Genomic DNA, 20,447 nt, shown 5'->3' on the forward strand with positions numbered 1-20,447 from the left:
TTGCATACGAATACAAAGTGGATTCCCGTTTTTTATTATTATACATAGAAAATATCACACTTGGTTATGGTCGTATCATTTATTTTGACGTATTTATTCGCCACACCTTAAAAGCCGGTCCGTGGAAATATTTTCTAACACTAAACCGGTCCGCGGCTCAAAAAAGGTTGGGGACCACTGCTGTAACACCAATGTTGTCAGTATAACGTATTAAACATTATGTAATATTTGTTTTTAAAAGTCATCATTATCTAAATTACTCTCTAGAGAAAGTAATTTGTTATACTTCTTATTACATTACATTTGGGTTACTGCAAGCATGGCCCGAGATGCACTGTCACATAAAATTTAACAATATAAATCTTAGGCTATATCCTAATAAAGTCACACACAAGTGCATGTCCAATGTTACTGTTTAAGTTTTAACACAAAGCCAGAAGCACAGCTGAAAACCAGCCCAAAGAGCTCTTCACAGTGATCGACACAGCGATTGCTCTGTAGAAACAGGTACTGGTAAAAATAGAGGCTACAATGTTACAAGCCTGACTGCTCATGCATGCTTTTGTTACCTGTTGAACTTCAGGCTCTGGCTGCCTGGCTCGACACTCAGCTTTAACATCACTCTGGGTTCTTCACTACTATACTTATGTTAGCATGCTGTCTGTGCACATACTTGCATAGAATCAGTGTCATATATTATCACCAGCTGTTTTCTACTTTGGGACCAGTTTACAATTTCCTATCACATTCGTGTCCTTTTGTGCAATAGAAATACAAATAATATTCATATTGTCATTCCTCACAAGCTGTAGACCAATCCACCATTTTAGTGCACAGAAAAAAAGGCATATTTGAGGTTTTTTTTTTCTTTTTTTCTTTCTATTGAAGAACCTTTGCAATTGGAGTAATGATGTAACTGCAATGTGATTATAGAATTTTGTGCATTAATGTGTTACATTTCTGCATTACAGCAAAATGTAATGCATTACACCCATGGACATGGCAGGCATATTGACTCATAGAAGTACAGATATAAATAAGTGTATTTATCATTTTTCTTGGCTTATTGTATCCATAATGTGCACTGGTGTGATTTTAAAAAGTTGTTTCTTGTCAGAAGGCTTTGTGCACTAATTTTGATTGATTTTCTTAAAAACAAACAAACAAAAAAACAAACAGGACATAAAAATCCAGATCTGATTGTTTGCAGTTGACTCACTGCTGTGTTTTATGGAATATTATTGCCACCACTTGCTGATAAGTAGAGCAGAATGAAGAAGTTATACGGGTGTCCGTTGGGTCTCACGAAAAAAAGAGACCTACTTTAACACCCATACATATTATTGCAAACTGTGTTATGATGCTAAATATGAAATATGATTCATGTCATGAACTGATAAAGTCATACAATTCTCACCATATTGTTGGTTTGAGTTTAGCTCTATATCAGGATTGGTGTTAATGAGGCCAAAACAGCATGCACTGAGCCACTGATTCATTATGATCACCTCCCATTTGCTATGTGCTTCTTTCTTCAGCTGTTTCACATTAAAAGTTTGCAAATTGAAGTTTTACTATGTAGGAGATGCAAGAATTGTTGAATTAAATAATTGTTTGATCAGTAGCAGCTTAAGTGTAAGGCTTTATGGAGGTGTGACAGAGTGTCATGTTATTTAGAACTAGATCTGACCTCTGACAGAGGTCCATCTTATTATATATCCCTAAAGTGCTGAAGTTAATTAAATTGTAATAAACATTTGTGGCCATGAACAGTGTATGCTTACAGTCTGTGTTTTTAAAGCTACATGAGAGATGTAGAGTCCTCATCTGTATGTGTTATGATTGTCTTCTTGGGTCATCTCCAGTTGTCACCACAAAACCTGCTGAGATGAAGAACTGATTTTTGAAGTTTTTTCTGTAATTTCTGTTGCCCTAATAATGTACAGATTCACATTATTACTTAGTTTTAAATAATAAATATTTTGACCTTTGTTTGAACTTCAGCAGGTTCTTTTGACCACGTCTTCATACCTAAATGCATTTTGGTTGCTGCCCATGTGATTGGCAGACATTTGCATTAACAAGCAGTTGAGCAGGTGTGCCTAATGTAATGTAAAGTGTATAATACCGCTACATCTAAAACCTTTTCAACCATTCTTTATCTTTTGGTCAGAATAGCATGAGATATTCAGAGATTTCTTCAAACAAACAGGAAAAATATCAGCAGGAACAGGAGTGGTACTAGGGCAAAACCCTGTAGTGGCATGAAGCAAACCTCTCCAGGCACCTCATTGTACCATGGGAAATTATGTAAAGGCAGCTGTGCATATTGCTGTAATCTAGCACTTGGGCATGTACTTAGCACTCTTGCAATGCAGCAACTGTTATTTCCAAGCCTTTTGTATCAGGGAGGCGTGGAGAAGATGATAGATGCGGAGAGCTTTCTGTATGCAAAGACCTTGGATGCAAGTAGGGGCTCCCCATTCATTTAAAATAATTTCATGTTTCCTTCCACCAACTCGATGTCCTTCCAGCACTATTATCAGAGCAATTGTGGCAACGTATTATCTCAGAGGATGGCAGCCATTGTCTTATTTTCTTCAGGGCGGACAAACACTTTACATTATGAACAAAGTACACACACTCGCTCGCACAGAAGTGCTGCCAATCATTTAGCTAGAGATACTAAAAGTTTGCTAATTATCACTCTTTTTTCTTTTTCTTTTTTTTTTAATCAGGCAACATACAGGACATGTATTATTAATGATAATGTGTTAAGAAACTGAAAAAATAAAAAAATAATGAGCAAATGAATCAATTTTTCTTGATTACACAAAGGTGAAAGTGGACAATAAAGTTTTAAAACATTTTTAATAGAAATAAAATTTTGTATAAAAAAAACTAAACATGCTTCACACACTTCATTAGTTTTCATGAGGTTTAACAAATACATAGATAGCCAGGCACTGAATCTTTTTTTTACTTTTTCCCCAATTTTAAGATATGTCAGGACATAAAGCAGACATCATCAATCTATTTAATAACATACATAAACTTACCATTTAATCTGGTCAGCACTCACATTTTATTCTGCAACACAAATGGTGTTGAAAGTAATACAGAGGGAGGGATGAAAAGCAGCATTGAATTCACAACACAAATGACCCCACAATATTTTCCCCAAGACGTTAGAGGGCTTTTATACCGCACGAAGCCAACTCTTAATCTGTTCAGCCAGCTCAGAGTGATTGATAGAGATATTGTATAGTTTTGCAATTAGATTTTCATTTGCTGACAAGCCTTACAACTTCCTGACACCTCCTCCTTATCACGAGTGCCTGATGAGGACATGAATTTTCTCAGTAGCCGGTCCATTATGGATATCACCTTCAGGGCATATTGCATGATCCTCTCAAGGGCATACTTCATCTTGATTCCCCTACTAATGGATCTGTACAGCTAAGCTTTACCCTTACACTATGACTGTGTGAGAATAGCTGGTGGCAGTGGTGGTAGGGTCATCCTGGATAACAGCTCCCAGTGAGCTCTCCTGGCTAAAACACTGTTTATTTTAACCACGAGCCACTGTTTCAAAGCACATACAGATATGTCGAGGGCAGTGGCAGCCTTGGGCTAGCTGGTAATACAAATCATGGCCTTACTGTAGCACAGATAAACAATCACTCACTAGACCTTCACCATTTGAAAACAGTTTTTAACATACAATAGGCCCAAACATTTGTTAACAATGCTGCAACAGAGTTTAATGCATTCCAATTTTTTTTCCTTTTTTTTTTTTAACAACACAACACAGGATGTTAAAACTGGCATGCTCAAAATCAGCAGAGACCATCTTATATGTTTAGTCATTCTTATTAACCGATCGGCAACTTGGAAGAGAAAATCAAAATACATGGAATCTGGTAAAGATCTGTTGCACTGTTGAGATGATCAATATTTCCAGTCCTTTGACTCACAAGACCAGAACACATTTAGAAATAAAAACAAACACAAACCCCTCTCAGAAATCCATGGACCATGTTTTCATGCCTTTTTGGTGTTGATTAATCACTTGTGGTGCCTTGAGGATTTGAAGATTAATTATAATTCACAAAACTGGCAGACAACATTAAGAACACCTGAACATATTCTTACTGTTAGTTCAGTTTCAGTCAGTGCTGCGTAAGATGACAGAGAAGTCTTTAAAAGAGGGCATAGCTGAAATGTAAACACAGAAAAGGAAAGCTCCATCCTTCAGTCTGTAGGCCTCTGCCATGCAAATATTTTCATTTTTCTTTTGTGTGTGTATTCTTGTGAGGCAGACAGAAGATGGAACCTTAAAATTGTGCCGTTATCTGTTCTGGTCCCCTGTTTTGTCCATCCCTGCACCTCATTGTGCTCTTTCCACTCTGTGTTACGTCTTTGGGCAATGCTTCTCTGATCTCCACTCGCAAAAAGACAGATCTTTTTTTCTTTAAATTAATTTTATTTTATTTTTGCCAGGTGTTTGAAATTCCGCTGCATGTTTTTTTTGTTCTTCGCTGGGATGGAAATCCTGAATCGTGATAACAGCCTTTGTCCTTTAGATTGCATGGTTGCTGTAGCTGATGTAGGTTTGCTTTGTCGAGAAAGCTGAAAGAGAAGAAGGAGAGGGAAGATTGAGAGTCAGATACAGTTGAGGTGAACTTTGTAACTTAAGGCTTAATTTGGACTTGAAGCTGGTTTTTGTTTAGCTGTCTTCCTGTAGTAAGAGTACTGCTGCATAAATTGTGTTTAGTTCCTGATTAGTTTTAATAAAATTGTGTAGCATGAATACCAATAATTCCTATAAAAAATTCCCTAGTCTTCAGGTCATGTTTTTCACCTCAGAGGGTGCCAAATGTAGCTATTACCTACAATCTGCACCACCGCCTCTTTTTCTCCCAGCTATCAGGAGTCAACTTTCTAGATGTCTCCCCAGACCATGTTAGCCGATTCTCTGAGTGGGAGCAGATAAATCCTGACATATCACCACTAGATCTCAGCATTGGGGGGAACTGACCCAGACGGGAATTTTTCAATTTTATCAAGCCATATATCCACACTGGCGATGACAATGACAAATGGTGCTCATTCAAATAGCCATGCACTGTATTGCCCCTGTAAACTGTAACCCCGTCGGGATAATTTGCTGCTGGCTATCAATTCAGCGTCTTTGCCTTCTCACCACTTATTTTAACAAAAGGCCCTTTTAACGTCCACACAAACATGAAGCAAGAATGGAATTAATACTGCTTTGTTTGGATACATGTAGTTTTTGTGACAGGCCTCACACCATTGTGCTATTGCTACTGCAGAGCATTGTGATAAGTTTTACATTGATTTCTGGTTTGTGCTAACAGTAAACATATTGTCAGCTATTTTATTCTCCCATGAAAGGAAACAGTTGTCAATACGTGCGGTTTAAAAGTGGGTGGGGGGGGTGGGGGGATGCAGCTTTAAAATGTGTGACAAAAGGCCGCATTCCTTTTGAGTTCAAGCCACACCGAGAGAACATATCTCGGTTGACAGACTGATAAAAACCTTTTCCTGCTTGAGGCAAGGAGAGTGTTTTGGACGTCACTTGAGTAATTTCTGCTGACTCAGTTGCTGAAGTCATTATTTACCTCACTAGTATAAATCCAGAATTTGTCACTGACACAGTAGTGCCAAGCAGTTTTATTGGTATTGAGATTAGGAGGTGTACACTGAGATTCAGCTGCTTTAGAAAAGAGAGTCATATGCCCCTTGGTTCTTTTATAATGTCTACAAATACTGGCTCCAATCAATGATTTAATTATTTATCTATTGATTATTGTTTCAGTTAATGGTTTATTGTTTATAGCATGTCAGTAAATAGTGAGAAATGCTGATGGTTTCCCAGTGTGAGCACTTAATTTTACAAACTAGAGGCAGTAAATGTCTGTACAACAACTTAAAACTACTGGGTTGTATGACCCAAGCAAGCAGTTTAAGTCAGATATTAAATCAACTTAACAACTTAAACCCCATTCAAATTTAAGGTATTCAAAGGCTTTCAAATAAATTACAAGAAATAATGTATGTATTATTTAGGTATTTAATTATTTATCAAAAAATAGCCGATATTTTATTAAACAGAAAACATTTTTTACTCCCAGGTAAACTTTCTTATTCATTCTTATTTAGGATTTCAGCAAACTAAATTCAAAATTATTAGAAATCCAGTTCCAAAAAAGCTGGGATGTTATCTAAAATGTCAATAAAATCAGAATTCAGTGATTGGCAAATCTCATAATTCCATATTTTATTAACATATCAAACAGTACACTGAAACATTTTACAATTTCATGAAAAATGTTAGCTCATTTTGAACTAGATGGCAGCAATTTCAGAATAATGTTCCCAGCTAGTTATCAGTGCTCAGTTTAAAAGTCTGCATCTCTGATGTTATCGGAGTGCACTGGAACTGGCATCTTGCATCTGAAAAGGCACCATTAATGCTAAAAGATATATACAGGTTTTAGATGGACATATGTGTCCATCCAGATGACGTCTTTTTCAGGGACGGCCTTGCCTATTTCAGGAAGACAATGCTAAACTCCATACTGCATCTATTAAAACAGGATGGCTTTGTAGTAGAAGAGTCTGGGTGCTGAACTGGCCTGCATGCAGTCTAGACCTTTCACCAGTTAAAAACATTTGGAGCATCAGAGAAGACGCAGGACAGCTAGAATCCTACTGTTGATGGGAAGACAGGGGATGCTACACAGTGATAAACACGGCCCTGTCCTAACTTTTTTGAGATGTGTTGCTATCATCAAATTCAAAATGACCATTTTGTTTTTTAAATTGTACATTTTATCAGTTTAAACATTCAATCTGTTTTCAATGCTCTGTTGTGAATAAAATATGATTTTACACAGTGTCCCAACTTTTTTTGGAATTGGTGTTGTACATACTTTTGAAAAAATCATATTGTCATATTGGCAAAAACTATGAAAAATAAGGAAAATTCTAGTGTGTCTTCATTATATTTATAAGACTAAAGTGTGTCGACTTCAAAGCACCTCTGCTCTCAGTGGTGGTCTAGATCAGAAAACTGGCCAGAGGTTGCTCACCAGGGCTGCAGAAGTTACCTGTGTTTGTGCAGAGTGGGTTGTGGCATCTTTATATCCATTTGATCTTCCTTGCAACTGTAATTCCTTAAAGTTCATCATTTTAGCATTTTATTGGCACAGTGACCTTCTGAATTGTTATTGTCAACATGTTTCAAACCCTTAATGTGTTGTTCTCAAGCCAGTATTGAATTTGCACCGATTACATATTAGATACATTAGCAGAAATAATTTTAATATATTACTTCTGGATTTACTTATCTTGTTTGATGAGAGGAGATTCCACGTTAGCTCACACACGACAGACCAGCTTAGCAGTTATTAATTCCATGTTGGTTTCATGTTGTAATTTTGTTACAATGTGGCCAATACAAATTTTCTCCAAAACAGATTTACAAGTGAGACTGAGGTTAAAGCAACTTCACAACATCCAATCCAAATGTATCTAATTTTAAGATCTGCTAGGTCCTCTTTGTAAAGAGATTTTTAGAGAAAGCCTAAACCTTAAATGATTGGATGCAAGACCTTTTTAAGGAGCCATATAAGCCCTGTTTATTTTAAATGAATAGTTGGACATTTTGGAAAGCATTCACTTTAATGAAGAGAAGTGGCAGAGAATATTGATGCCACTCTTCAAAAACAAGCAGGTAATTAGTCAAGTCACTCCTCTCAGCCTAAAAAAAATGGTCTGTGGAGCAATTATCAACTGTCAACCCTAACCCTAAGTGTTAATTTCTTGTAAATGACCCCATGAATTATTTCAGTTCAAATATTTTTAATAAAGCCACATTTTAAAGTTTTACTGAAGTCGAGTTTTAGTTTCATTGTTGAACTCCAGAATGTGTTCTGTAATCCATTCCTTTGTGTTTTCACCCTCACACACACATAATTGAGATTCTTGTAATGCTTCCTCAAAAACAATTTCCACGGCCTCGCCACCAAATGAATAACAGTGGCACATTTACCAGATTCAATGAAGTGTTAAATAACATGCTACACATCTGTTAATAAGGTTTTGTTTTTACACTGCATCCTGTCATTGCATCAATTTGTGTTACAGACACGGAAGGACAAAACATTACTGAACTCAAGCCAGCAGGTTTCTAGTCAAAGCGTTCCTCATTTGCATTTTTTGTTCTTACATTGTGTTTCGAGGCTTTCGCACAGCTCAGTGTTGGCTTCTCCATTGGGTCTGAGTCCAGCCTTGGGGTTGAACTTGTTGGACATGGTGGCAGCAGTAACCACAGCCTTGAGGGTGCGTGTGCGCTTAGGCACATTCTGCTCAGGGTGGAAAAGAACCACATAGACCTTGGGCATGTAGAGTAACCCGAGGGACACTGAAGCGCTCAGGCTCACAGAGATCGTCAGAGTGGTTGTTTGGATGTACATCTGCAAGAGGCAAAAACCAAATATGAAAGATACAAACAGTTTAACCCTGTTTTGCATTACAGACTTTTCTGTGTGGGCAGTGGCATGTACAGTACAAGGGACATCTGCTGTGCATCATTATAATTAGAGTATGCAATGACCCGTGAGTTGGTCAAGCAGTTGTTAACTTAGTTTCTACTTTGTCCAACAGAGATTGCAAAACTATTTAATGAAAGTGATTTGTTAAACTTGTTTTAAATCAGTATCTTCTCTGCTTTTATGGTGTATGTGCACTGAACCAGCCAAGGCCACAGTTTTTGCTTAATTTTCTGCCATGCTAGTTTTAATATGACCATCACGTCCACCCTGAACACAGATTTGATCACGCCAGTTGCTTGGATCCTTTTCTGACTCATAAGCAGGCCCATAAAAAAAAGAAACAAGCTCATGAAAATTTTACACATGGTCAAACCCTCCAAATCATGGGGGGAGAGTAACGCCCTCATTCATTTCATTTTATTTGCAGAACTGCAGAAAATTAATGGATAATCTTCAGAGAAGCAGTAAGGTAGAAGAAAAGCTTGTACATTTTCTGTACATCATACATCATACATGGCCTTTTACAACTGACTGACAAAGGGTTGCTTTGGTATAAGCACAACCAAACTATCAACCAAACATTTAGTTGTAAAAACACATTAAGCATATTCTTGTTTTTTACTCTTTGACACCCCCAACACACACACACACACACCAAAAAAAGAAAGAAAATGAAAACCTTATATTATTATCCACTGAGTCATCAAAGAAATGGGAAACATGATATTGCCCCCTTGATAAAGACAACCACCAAAAAAAAAAATGCTGAAGGTTAGAATTCTGTATATTCGCCAACCGAATAAATTCAATTCACTGAAAAGGATGAAATTTTGTTTGTATAGTAGTTTCACTTGCTGCAAATTCCAAGAACTATATAACACACAACAAAAATCTGATTGCAACCATTTATCTGATGTAACTACAAGGTTAGCAGTTACACAGATCCTTTATTTCCACCAAAATTGTTGCTAATGCAACAAAATTGATGGTGATACTACAGATAATGTAGTGGGCTACAACATGTTGTGGGTGCAAGATTCAATTCGTATATTTACTCGACAAAAACGACAGGAGCTGGTAGTCAACATTATTATCAGTAAAAGATTATATGTGAAAATCTAAAAACAAAACTGTTATCAGTGTGCTTTAACACGCAGGCAAATGCATTGTCGTGCATTAGATTTATTCATAATGTAGATGAACCAGTTGGTCTCTGTGTGTGTATATATATATATATATATATATATATATATATATATATATATATATATATATATATATATATATATATATATATATATATATATATATATATACACACACACACATATATAGTGTGTGTATATAATGTCTATGATAAATAAAATGTATTTTTCCTCATACACTCCTCACACTGCCTTAAGCATGTTCTTCATCACTTCCAAAGGTATTTAATCAGACATATTTTAGTTTATTGAACAGTTGAAAAATGAGTTATTTTGATTAAAAAAATCCCATGAGGGTTATTTCTATCTTATTTTTCCACTTTAGAATAGAATGACAGATTTTCAATATGAAACACTACTTTAGGAAAGAATGACTTGAATCTCAGTGGAAACAACAGAAAGGACCGAAATGAGTTCAGGTTTTTATTCTTTGGTTACCATAATCACTGATTTACAAAGATAATTAAACCACAGTCGACTGCAGTATTCAAATGAACACACATGCCAACAAATCTGTTATTTCTTGCGGGGATGATATTAGAATCAGACGATAAATTCCCTCATGTACAGGACCAGTCAAAAATTTGGACACATGTCCAAACTTTTGACTGGTCCTGTATAGATTTTTACTTTAGTATTTTATATAATGCTATTTTTAGAGTCAAATCTCTTTCTTTTGACTAGGTTGAGTTTTTTCCTCATCAGGTCTCATCTATTTTTGATCTGAGAAATAATAACTGCTCATCATATGTGATGTGTATTTAAATATGTTTTTTGTTTTTATTATTTTGACTTTCCACAGTGCTTTCTCTATAGACTGGATGCAACCTATCTCAGCCAACCCTCTTTCCATGTGGGACTGCTAGTTGAAGAGAAGAAGGAAGAATGAAGGCAGTATTATAGAGGGACAGCTGCAGTGGTCCCCTCCCAGCTGCAGGGAGTGTTAACCAGTGAACTGCTCAGGGCTTGGTTCACTGCTGCCTCAGGGACAGACTGTTGAACCCAAGCTGTTCGTCACATAAACAGAACATAAAAGTGTTCTGCTGCCTTTCACCCAGGAATAATATCGTCTTTAAATCCACCCTGTAGGTCACTGATCATATACTGGGAATTGGCAAGCATAGAATAAACAAAAATGGCATAATTACTTTAAAGTTACAGTGTGTAAAATCGCACCACTAGATGTCAACAGATTGCAGTCAGCTGAGTGAGGTCAGCTGTAGTGAATGTAGGCTGTCAGTCTGCTGTTTGCCTCAGCTTTCAATGTGCATTCACATTTTCTTTGAAGGAGGCTGTAAAACTGAAAGGAGTGTGAAAAACAAGTCCCTGAGTCAGTGAAGCTCACTTCTGTCTGATGACAGCACTACTGACATGAGTTGTTGAGGATATCCTGAACTTTTCTGTCGGTAAGTGCTGCTGCTTTTGCTGCTGTTAGCCAGTGTTAGTTAAACTTTCTTTGAAGTGGATCTAACATTGTTGGACTCTGACACAGGGAATAAATTCTCATAAGATCTAAGAATGTAATCAAACTATTTATCACAAGGAAAGTGTGATTTTTAGGACATTACATTAGCTGCTATAGCTGCTGTTGTTTAGCCAGCTCAATGTCAGCTGTTCACTGACAGGAGGTGTGCATGTTTAAACTGTGCCAGGAATAAATACACTTGTTTATGCAAGTTTATGTGTTAGAGCCCTGACTTCAGTTCAGGTGAGGAGGAAGATGATGGCATTTTATCATAGATGCTGGTTACAATGTATATTTATGTATACAATATTCTTTTTTTTTTTAAGAAATGAACTCAAAAAATGACTGACTGTACCTCTAAATTTGAGAAAATGTTTGAAATATTTGAATTTTAATATTGTCCTTTTCAAGGTTTGAAAAGTGCTTGAATTTTGGATATAGTGGTTGAACTCAAAGGCCTCATTGATGGCCTATTTTAGAGAATTCATCAATTCACAAAATGACTCTACTGACGATATTAGACAGGAACAAGCTGTGAGTGCTGCGCAGCAGGTGTGGAAAGCAGCCAAAGCTGCAGGAGATAAATTCAACAAGGAAATGGAAGTATTGTTCCAAAAACTGAATCAAAAATGGAACCATATGCAGTAATCCACAGAAAACGATGATGGATTTTATTCAGAAGGTATGTACATTAATTCTACATGTTCCTGGCGTGTTTTCATCTATGCTTATATTTGTGCGTAATCTGGTGGTCGGTGGCCGGCACTGTAGCCAAGATTTGTGTAAGAAAACTCGCTGTCGGCTGTCTCAAAAGTCGCTAAAGGATGAATCGAGGTCCGGGGGTGGGGTGTCCCCCTCCCGAAGAGAGGTCCAGGCGATGCACTGCGAGTGCTGTATGTACACAAAGCTTAAGGTTATGTATATAACCCCGGTTCTCTGAGTAGCATGAGTGAGTGTCTCACTATGGGAACGCCTCCTGCGTGACCTCATCAGAAGCTCAAATGTCATTACACCAGCCCTTACAGGCTGGCTCAGCGGCGCTCATGTCAGGGAGGGGCCAGGGCCTCCCTATATAATAGGCCGACATAGCGTCAGATGTCATTCAAAACAAGCCCACCTCTTCCTCGCTTCCATTGCAAGGAGGGTGGTCTGGTGAGACACTGACTCATGCTACTCAGAGAACCGGGGTTATATACATAACCTTAAGTTCTCTTTCATAGCATTCGTTTTGTGTCTCACTATGGGAGAAATACTGACTCCCGGATTGCCAGACATGCCTGTTAAGAAGACAACTGTCCCCAATAGCACTTCACAGGGGCACAGCCCCCACTTAGGAAGAACCTGCACTGAGGTCCGAATGCGCCAGGCTAGGTGCTGTAACATCTAGCTTGTAAAACCTAGCAAATGTGTGAGGTGAAGTCCAGCATGCAGCTGCACACACCTCCTGAATGGAGACCCCTTAAAGAGCGCCCATGAGGTTGCCAGACCTCTGGTGGAGTCTGCCCGCAACCCAGCAGGAGGCTGAAGATCCCTGCTGGCATAGACCAGGGCGATTGCTCCTACTATCCAATGGGAAAGGCGCTGTTTAGACACTGGCCTTCCCTTATGTGGTTTAGCCCAAGACACAAACAGCTGGTTGCTTTGCCTAAAGTCCTGGGTTCTGTTCATATAAATCCGAAGAGCCCGGACTGGACACAGGGTATGCAGCCGCTCTTGCTCCTCAGAGGTGAAAGGTGGTGGATTAAAGGCAAGCAGTTCTATAGGGGAACACGTGCCCATAACCTTTGGAATAAAAGCGGGGTTAAGCCACATACTGACCTTTGTATCACCTGGGGAGAACTGAATGCATGACTGGTTCACTGAAAGAGCATGCATCTCCCCTACACGCTTAGCTAAAGCGATCAGTAGGGCTGTCTTCAAGGACAGCAATTTTAACTCAACCTGTTCCAGGGGTTCAAACGGGGGACAGGAGAGTGCAGTTAACACCGTGGGAAGATCCCACAATGGAGCCGGTGGCTTGGATGTAGGCAACTTACGGCGTGCACCCTTCATGAAACGACGTAACAGGGGATGCTGACCTACCGTCTGCCCCTCAAAACCGATATGGCAAGCTGAAATGGCTGCCAAATACACCTTGATGGTGGAGAAGGCTTTACCCTTGTCAATCAGGGCCTGAAGAAATGATAGAATCACAGCCACAGAGCACTGAAAAGGGATGGCCTGTGATTCTAAGCACCAATTTTCAAACACACGCCACTTATGCTCATACAGCGTCCTAGTAGATGATGCTCTAGCACACTGAATAGTGTCAATAACACTACGAGGGAGCCCGGCTGTGTTCAGGTTAAACCACTCACGGGCCAAGCCCACAGAGCTAGCCTCTCCGGGTGGGGGTGGAATATTTCCCCCCGTGCCTGAGACAGCAGATCTCTGCGTAATGGCAATGGCCATGGTGGGCTGCACAGCAGCTGAAAGATCTCCGCTAGCCAGTGCTTTCCTGGCCAGCGTGGGGCTATCAGGATCACAGAGTGACCTCTCTCCCTCACTCTGGTCAGAGTTGGGGAAATGAGGGCCACTGGGGGAAAAGCATAAAGGAGGGTCCTTGGCCACTCGTGAGCCAGTGCATCCACCCCCAGTGGTGCTCTCTGATCGTGCAGGGAGAAAAACAGGGGGCGCTGAGCATTCTCCGCTGATGCATAAACATCCACAGTCGCCTGACCGACCAGCATCCAGATCTGCTTCACCACCTCGGGGTGAAGTTTCCAGTCTGCATAGAGTGGACTGCCCCTGGATAAAAGATCTGCCCCAAAGTTCAGGATTCCTGGCACATGAGTTGCTCTCAGTGACAGCAGGTGGATGCTGCTCCAGACTATCAGTCTGTGTGCCAGTGTGTGTAACCTGGGGGACCTCAGGCCCCCTTGTCTGTTGATGTAGGCCACCACAGTGGAGTTGTCTGACCTCACTAAAACACGATGGCCTCTCAGCCACGGGAGAAAATGTTTTAGCGACAGATGAACTGCCAGCAATTCCAGACAGTTTATGTGGGTAGTGCGCATGTGAGGGCCCCACCTCCCATTCACTGCTCTCCCCTCGTGAGTGGCACCCCAGCCTACAAGGGAGGCATCTGTGGAGACCACCTTCCTGGTTAAAACTGTCCCCAGGGTAACGCCTTGAGACAGGAAGCCTGGCTTCTTCCACTGGCGAAGAGCAAGTGAACAATCTGCAGAGACCCTCACGCGACAGTGGCCGTTGTAGTGGGGTTCTAGTCCCTGCGAGCCCACCCAACGCTGAAAACTTCTCATGTGCAGGCGTCCCAGTGGTATCGCCACTACAGCGGAAGCCATCAGGCCCAGCAGTCTCTGGCACTGTTTGAGGGTAAATGTGTTGCCTCTGCGAAACAGTGCAAGGGATGACTGTATGGTCACTATTCTCTCTGAGGTCAGAAACGCTCTCACCTGGAGGGAGTCTAGACTGAGCCCTATACATTTATCTGGAAACCCAAATTCTCCAGATGGTGTATAAGAGCATCTGTGTGACAAACCACCTCCTGACAGGAGGGGGCTGCCACCAGCCAGTCGTCGATGTATGTGGCTACTCGAATGCCCCTTTCCCTGAGTGGGGTCACTGCTGCCTCGGTGCATTTTACAAAGACCCTTGGGCTCAGTGACAGGCCGAATGGCAGAACCACAAATTCGTATGCTGTCCCCTGGAAAGCAAATCTTAGATACTTCCGGTGTGGGGGATATATGGGGGATGTGGAAATAGGCATCCCTCAGGTCGATTGATGTGAACCAGTCGCCTGCTCTTACAAACCATAGCAGCGAGGCGTGGGTCAGCATCCTGAACTTGTATTTTCTTAAGTGCTGATTTAGAGCATGGAGATCCAGAATGGCTCTCATCCCCTTCCCCCCCTTCTTTGGGACAAGGAAGTACCTTGAATAGAAACCGCTGTGGGTTTCCTTGGGGGGGACAACTCTTATAGCCCCTTTGTTTATTAAGGTGGCAATTTCTCCAAGAGAAAACCGTCAGACTCGCCCTGGGCATGAGAGTAAATAATTCCTTTGAATTGTGGTGGAGCGACATTGAATTGAACCCTGTAGCCCTTTTCTATTGTCCTCAACACCCATGCTGACTGAGTGCATGTGGCCCAGCTCTCCATGTGAAGAGACAGCAGGCTCACGGGCCACTTTGTCAGAGACGGTATATTGGCGCCCCCTTGTGGCTGGGGCGCGTAACATACGTCGCCCCGGTGGCCTGTCACCTCGCTCACCTTCGGTGAAGGTGGCGGGACCGTCTGACTTGTCACAGCCATTTGAGTGCGAATCTTCACGGGCTGCGTTATGGCAGACAGTACTGATCTGTTTTTCAGCATGTTTATCTTTATTATTTTTTTCAAGTGTTTTACAACACCTGACAGCGCCCTCGGCAAACTGCCTGGATGCGCGTGTCGGGACTTTTTCAATACAGAATGCATGAGAGAAGTGTTTGTGCAACAACTTTGCAAACTTCGACGCTGTTTCTGCTCGGTGGGTCCGGTGAGAGGAACGCCGACCCGAACACTGCACTCTGTGTGTAACATGTCCCATTGAACTTGCTCTGGAACGGAGCTGGGTGGGGGCAGAGCGGCCCAAAGGGACAAGCTGGGCTCGCTCTCCCCTAGAGGGGAGGCTGTCAGGCCGACCGCTTCTTTTTCCTCCCGGTCGCAGCAGCGGGGAGAGGAGGAGAAGGAGCTGCTTGAGGTCTGGCCTGGGGAGACTGCTTCCTAGCCCATGGATTCTTGGGAGTCCCCGCAGCTTGGGGAGCTGCCTGCGCCTTAGGCACCTTAGGGATTCTAAAGCCAGGGGCCGGGTGAGATGCTGCCTAGGCGTATGACTGGAGTGGCGTGCTGGGCCCTCCTCGGCAGGCAGACTTCCAAAGCCTCATCATCTCTCTTTTTCTCCTCACATCTCTTCTGCATGGAGGTAACAGCTGCACCAAAGAGACCTTGAGGGATGACAGGTGTGTCGAGGAGCTCCTCTTTTTCCTTAGTCGTCAGGTTGGTAAGCCCAAGCCAGCGTGCCCGCTCCTGGAGAACCATGAGACCCATGGCTCTCCCAGTAGCCTGTATCGCTACTTTGTGGAGGCAGAGGACGTGGTCAGTTATAACACAGATTTCTTCCCACACAGTGGTATCTGGTTTAGCTGTCATGTCCTCTTCTAGCTCAGCTTGGTATGCCGTTAAGATGGAAGAGGCATTTAGGGCTCTCGCCGACAGAGCCGCTGCCTTGTAGCACATATCCGTGAGGCTGGACTGGAAGTGGTCTGCCTTGGAGGGAAGGGACGGGGCCGACGAAGACAGGGAGGTCTTTAGGTGAAAATGGCTCGCTACCAACGGCTCCACTTGTGGCATCTGGCGGAGACCGAGGGATTCCATCCCCTCACAATCCAACAGGGAGCTTCCCACGATGGGGTGCTTCTCGCTGTATGGTTTTGCTTTCCATGTCACCGCTATCTCGTCGAGTAGCTCCGGTAACACAGGCAACATCTGCTTACCCGTCTTTTTCGCCTTAGGCAATTTCTTGCCATCAAAACGCGATTTTACAACCTCGTTTTGCACGGCGAGCCACGGGATGTTGAGCCTAGCGGCTGCGTGCTTGCACATGTCCTGCATATCGAGATCCAGGGGAGACGGCGCCGCAGGTTTATCAACCTCGCCGGTAGCCGTGGGCTTCACAGCCCAGCTGATGCTAGCCATGGAGTTGGAGTCTTCCTCCTCGTCGTCATCTGACAACAGGAGCTCCGAGTCGGCCGACTCGTCTCCACCCTCATTAGCATCTTCTCCTAAGATGAGCCCAGCAGCGGAGAAGCCCTCACATCCTTTGTCAGCCTCGAGCAACGGGAAAGCGGTGGTGATGGGCTGAGGGTCTGCCTCTGCCCAGCTGGGGCCAGGTGTTGCCGCCAGGTCCCCGGGCATTTCCATTTCTGCCTGCGGTGCAGCAGCCTCACCTAGCAAAGGGTCGCTGCCCGATAGATTAGCTTGGCGAGCTAACCTGCGGCGGAGCAGTTTGCGTGGAAAGGCTGCACAGTGGATACAGTTGTGAGTGGACGTTAGGGCAGCCTGAGCGTGGGATAATCCCAGGCATGCCGCACACACGGGGTGTGTATCCCAGGAAGAAATCTTGTTGCCACAAAGACAAAATTTCCCAACTTCGTTTGGGTTGTTAGTCGTAGCCATGGTTAGCTAGAGGACTATGAACGCTAGCGAGCCTGACACCTGATTAAAGTGCGGAGAATATTGCTATTCCTCGGCTAGCGTGAGGAGAAAAGTAGTTCTACTTCTCTACAGGTATTGCTACCTAATGTGAGAAAACCGCTAGCGCCAATGGATATTGCTACCAAAGGGTGAAGCAATTGGTACTTTATTAGCAAAGTGTTGCTACTTTGCTTTGGGAAAGTATTGCTACTTCCCAGGGTGAAAGTATTGCTACTGAACACCGGCACTAGCTACAGGACAGTATTGCTACTGCTTGCAAACTAGCGAACAACTGAAATGTTGGGAACAAAGCGACCGGTGACTGAGTTGTGCACTCGAATCTGTGGACAGTTTAGCTTAGCACCCAATAGCACAGTTGTGAACAGGCTTCTGTGAGAAGCGAGAAGAGGTTTTTGAATGACATCTGACGCTGTCGGCCTATTTGGCCCCTCCCTGACATGAGCATCCCTGAGCCAGCCTGTAAGGGCTGGTGTAATGACATTTGAGCTTCTGATGAGGTCACGCAGGAGGCGTTCCCATAGTGAGACATGAAACGAATGCTATGAAAGAGAACACTGCGACAGCGGAGTTTTTAGGTTTCCGGTGTTGTGCCAAAAAGTGATTTCTGATTTTTTTTAATGTATTATCTTTGCTTATATCGCGATATATTGCACAGGATTTATGAAGGGCTTATGTATAAAATGAAGAAATTACTTGTTTTGCAAATATATTTATGATTCTGTATTATTGTATCTACATTATAATCAATCCAGTCCTTTTTGGCTACTCTTCATAGAACTCTTTATTTGTTGCAATTTCTGCAGCCCTCTTGGCCAGCTCTCTCGCGATAAGACATTTTTAATGTCAATGATAATTTTTTACCCTCATTAATAAAGAATATATGAAAGTCACTTTGCCAAGAAGTGATTCCAGCTTCTACCTTGTGACAGGTGTCCTGTTTCTTGCTCAGAATGACGTAATATCATTCATGAGAGAAATGTTTGACACATATTTCACAGATTTTAGGCCTAAAATGAATCTACAGCAATTTAAATACAACCAAACATTTTTTTGGCAAATACCGGAAATCACTTTTTGGCAGACAATCATTTTTTGGCACAACACTACTATATCTCCAAAACTCTCCAAAAGTCCCTGATGACACTGGGAAAAGTTGCTAAACTTGTTGAAAGTCACTTTTTGGAAAAAATAAAGTCACTAAGGGGGGGGGGGGGGGTGTCTAAAAAGTCCTAGCAACAAAGTTGGCAACACTATCTGCTGGTGTTGCCAAAAATTGCAGCTTCCACCATATGACAGGAAAGTTATTTATGACTCAAAATGAGTCTATATCATTCATGAGAGATAATATTTGAGATATGCTTGACAGATCATAGGTCAACAAGTAATTTACAACAATATAAATACCAGCAATAATTTTTTTGGCAAATACTGTAAATCACTTTTTGGCACAATGCCGGCTATTCAGATGACAAATTGCTCTACTGCCACTGTGTACAGTGTGGCGGCATGTACATTTTGTGTACATGCAGTGCAGTACAATGTTTTAATAGATAGGAAATTGTATATTTAATACCAGGATTTCCAGAATTTTTCAACATCAGGATGTGTTTTTAATACTTCCTATTTCATTCAAATACCAAAGAACCAGGAGAAATTAAATATCATGAAAAAAGATCAACATTTTCTTTGTACACTTTTGGGGAGGGGGGTCTGAAAAAGAGTAATCTTTGTAAACTTTGGAAAATGTACATAATTGCTAATGACCCCTTAATGTGCTGGAATATCTTGAAAATGGACCTTGAATTTGATCCTGGAAAAGGTGCACAAACCCTGAATAATATTTTCCTATAATATCATGAGTTATTAAGCCTACTATCATTGTTCCTGTTATTTATTTTTTTTAATCTAGAAATTCTCAATCATTTAATTTTTGGTCTGTAAAATAAATGAAAAAAGCAACAAAAACTCCAAAATGTTCTTTGATGTACAATTAAAGTCAGTTCTCCTGTCTCAAGGCTATCAAAACTTGTTTTATTTGTGGAATAATAAATCAACTAATTAGTGCAGTTCCAATAATAACTGCAATTATTATATAACTGCACCATATCTCATTGTAAATTAGGTCAGCTTCGAGTATGATTATTATTATCAATTAATCTAATGTAACCCAAGGTGATGTCTTCAAATGTCTTTACCAACATTTGAAAATCAAAAAAACATTATGTCAGCAATGATATAAATCAAGACAACCAGGAAGCTGTCACGCTGCAGAAGCTAAGACTAGAACATGAGTGGAGTAAATGCACAAATAGTGCAGCGTGCTTGAGTGATTGTTTGTTTGTTTGTTTTTTAAGGTTGAGACAAGTCATTTATATTTAATAATGATGATAATATACACTGGCCCCTTCATTAGGCACAATTGTTAAACTGCTTGTTAATGCAAATATCTAATCAATCACATAGCAGCAACCTAAGGCATTTAAATATGTAGACATAGTCAAGATGACCTGCTGAAGTTCAAATCGCACAATAGAATCGTGATTTCATTGACTTTGAACTTGGCGCTGTTGTTCCCGCCAGACAGTATTTCAGAAACTGCTGACCTACTGGGATTTTTCCACACAACCGTCTCCAGGGTTTACAGAGAATGGTCTGAAAGAGAGAAAATATCCAGTGAGCAGCAGTTGTCTGGGTGAAAATGTCTTTTTGTTGCCAGTGTCAGAGGAGAATGGTCAGACTGCTTCGAGGTGACAGAAAGGCAACAGTAACTCAAATCAACACTGTTAGAGCATCTCTAAATGAACAATACATCAAACAAAGCAGATGAGCTACAGCAGCAGAAGACCACACCAGGTGTCACTCCTGTCAGCAAAGAACAGAAAACTGAGGCTACAATTTGCATGGGCTCACCAAAATTAGACAATAAAAAAATGGGAAAATGT

General features: G+C 41.4%; 1 protein-coding gene across 1 annotated transcript in view; it reads right to left on the minus strand.

Annotated features, from left to right (window-relative positions):
* Window positions 1–2,954: 2,954 nt before the first annotated feature.
* LOC115779795 (metabotropic glutamate receptor 4-like) overlaps window positions 2,955–20,447 on the minus strand; it is a 160,342-nt gene continuing 142,849 nt past the window's right edge. The window contains 2 exon segments of the mRNA XM_030728620.1: window positions 2,955–4,632; window positions 8,258–8,504. Of these exon segments, the coding sequence (XP_030584480.1) occupies window positions 4,583–4,632; window positions 8,258–8,504 (297 nt within the window). The 3' untranslated portion in view covers window positions 2,955–4,582.

This window comes from Archocentrus centrarchus, chromosome 5 (assembly GCF_007364275.1).
Source record: "Archocentrus centrarchus isolate MPI-CPG fArcCen1 chromosome 5, fArcCen1, whole genome shotgun sequence".
Lineage (NCBI taxonomy): Eukaryota > Metazoa > Chordata > Actinopteri > Cichliformes > Cichlidae > Archocentrus > Archocentrus centrarchus.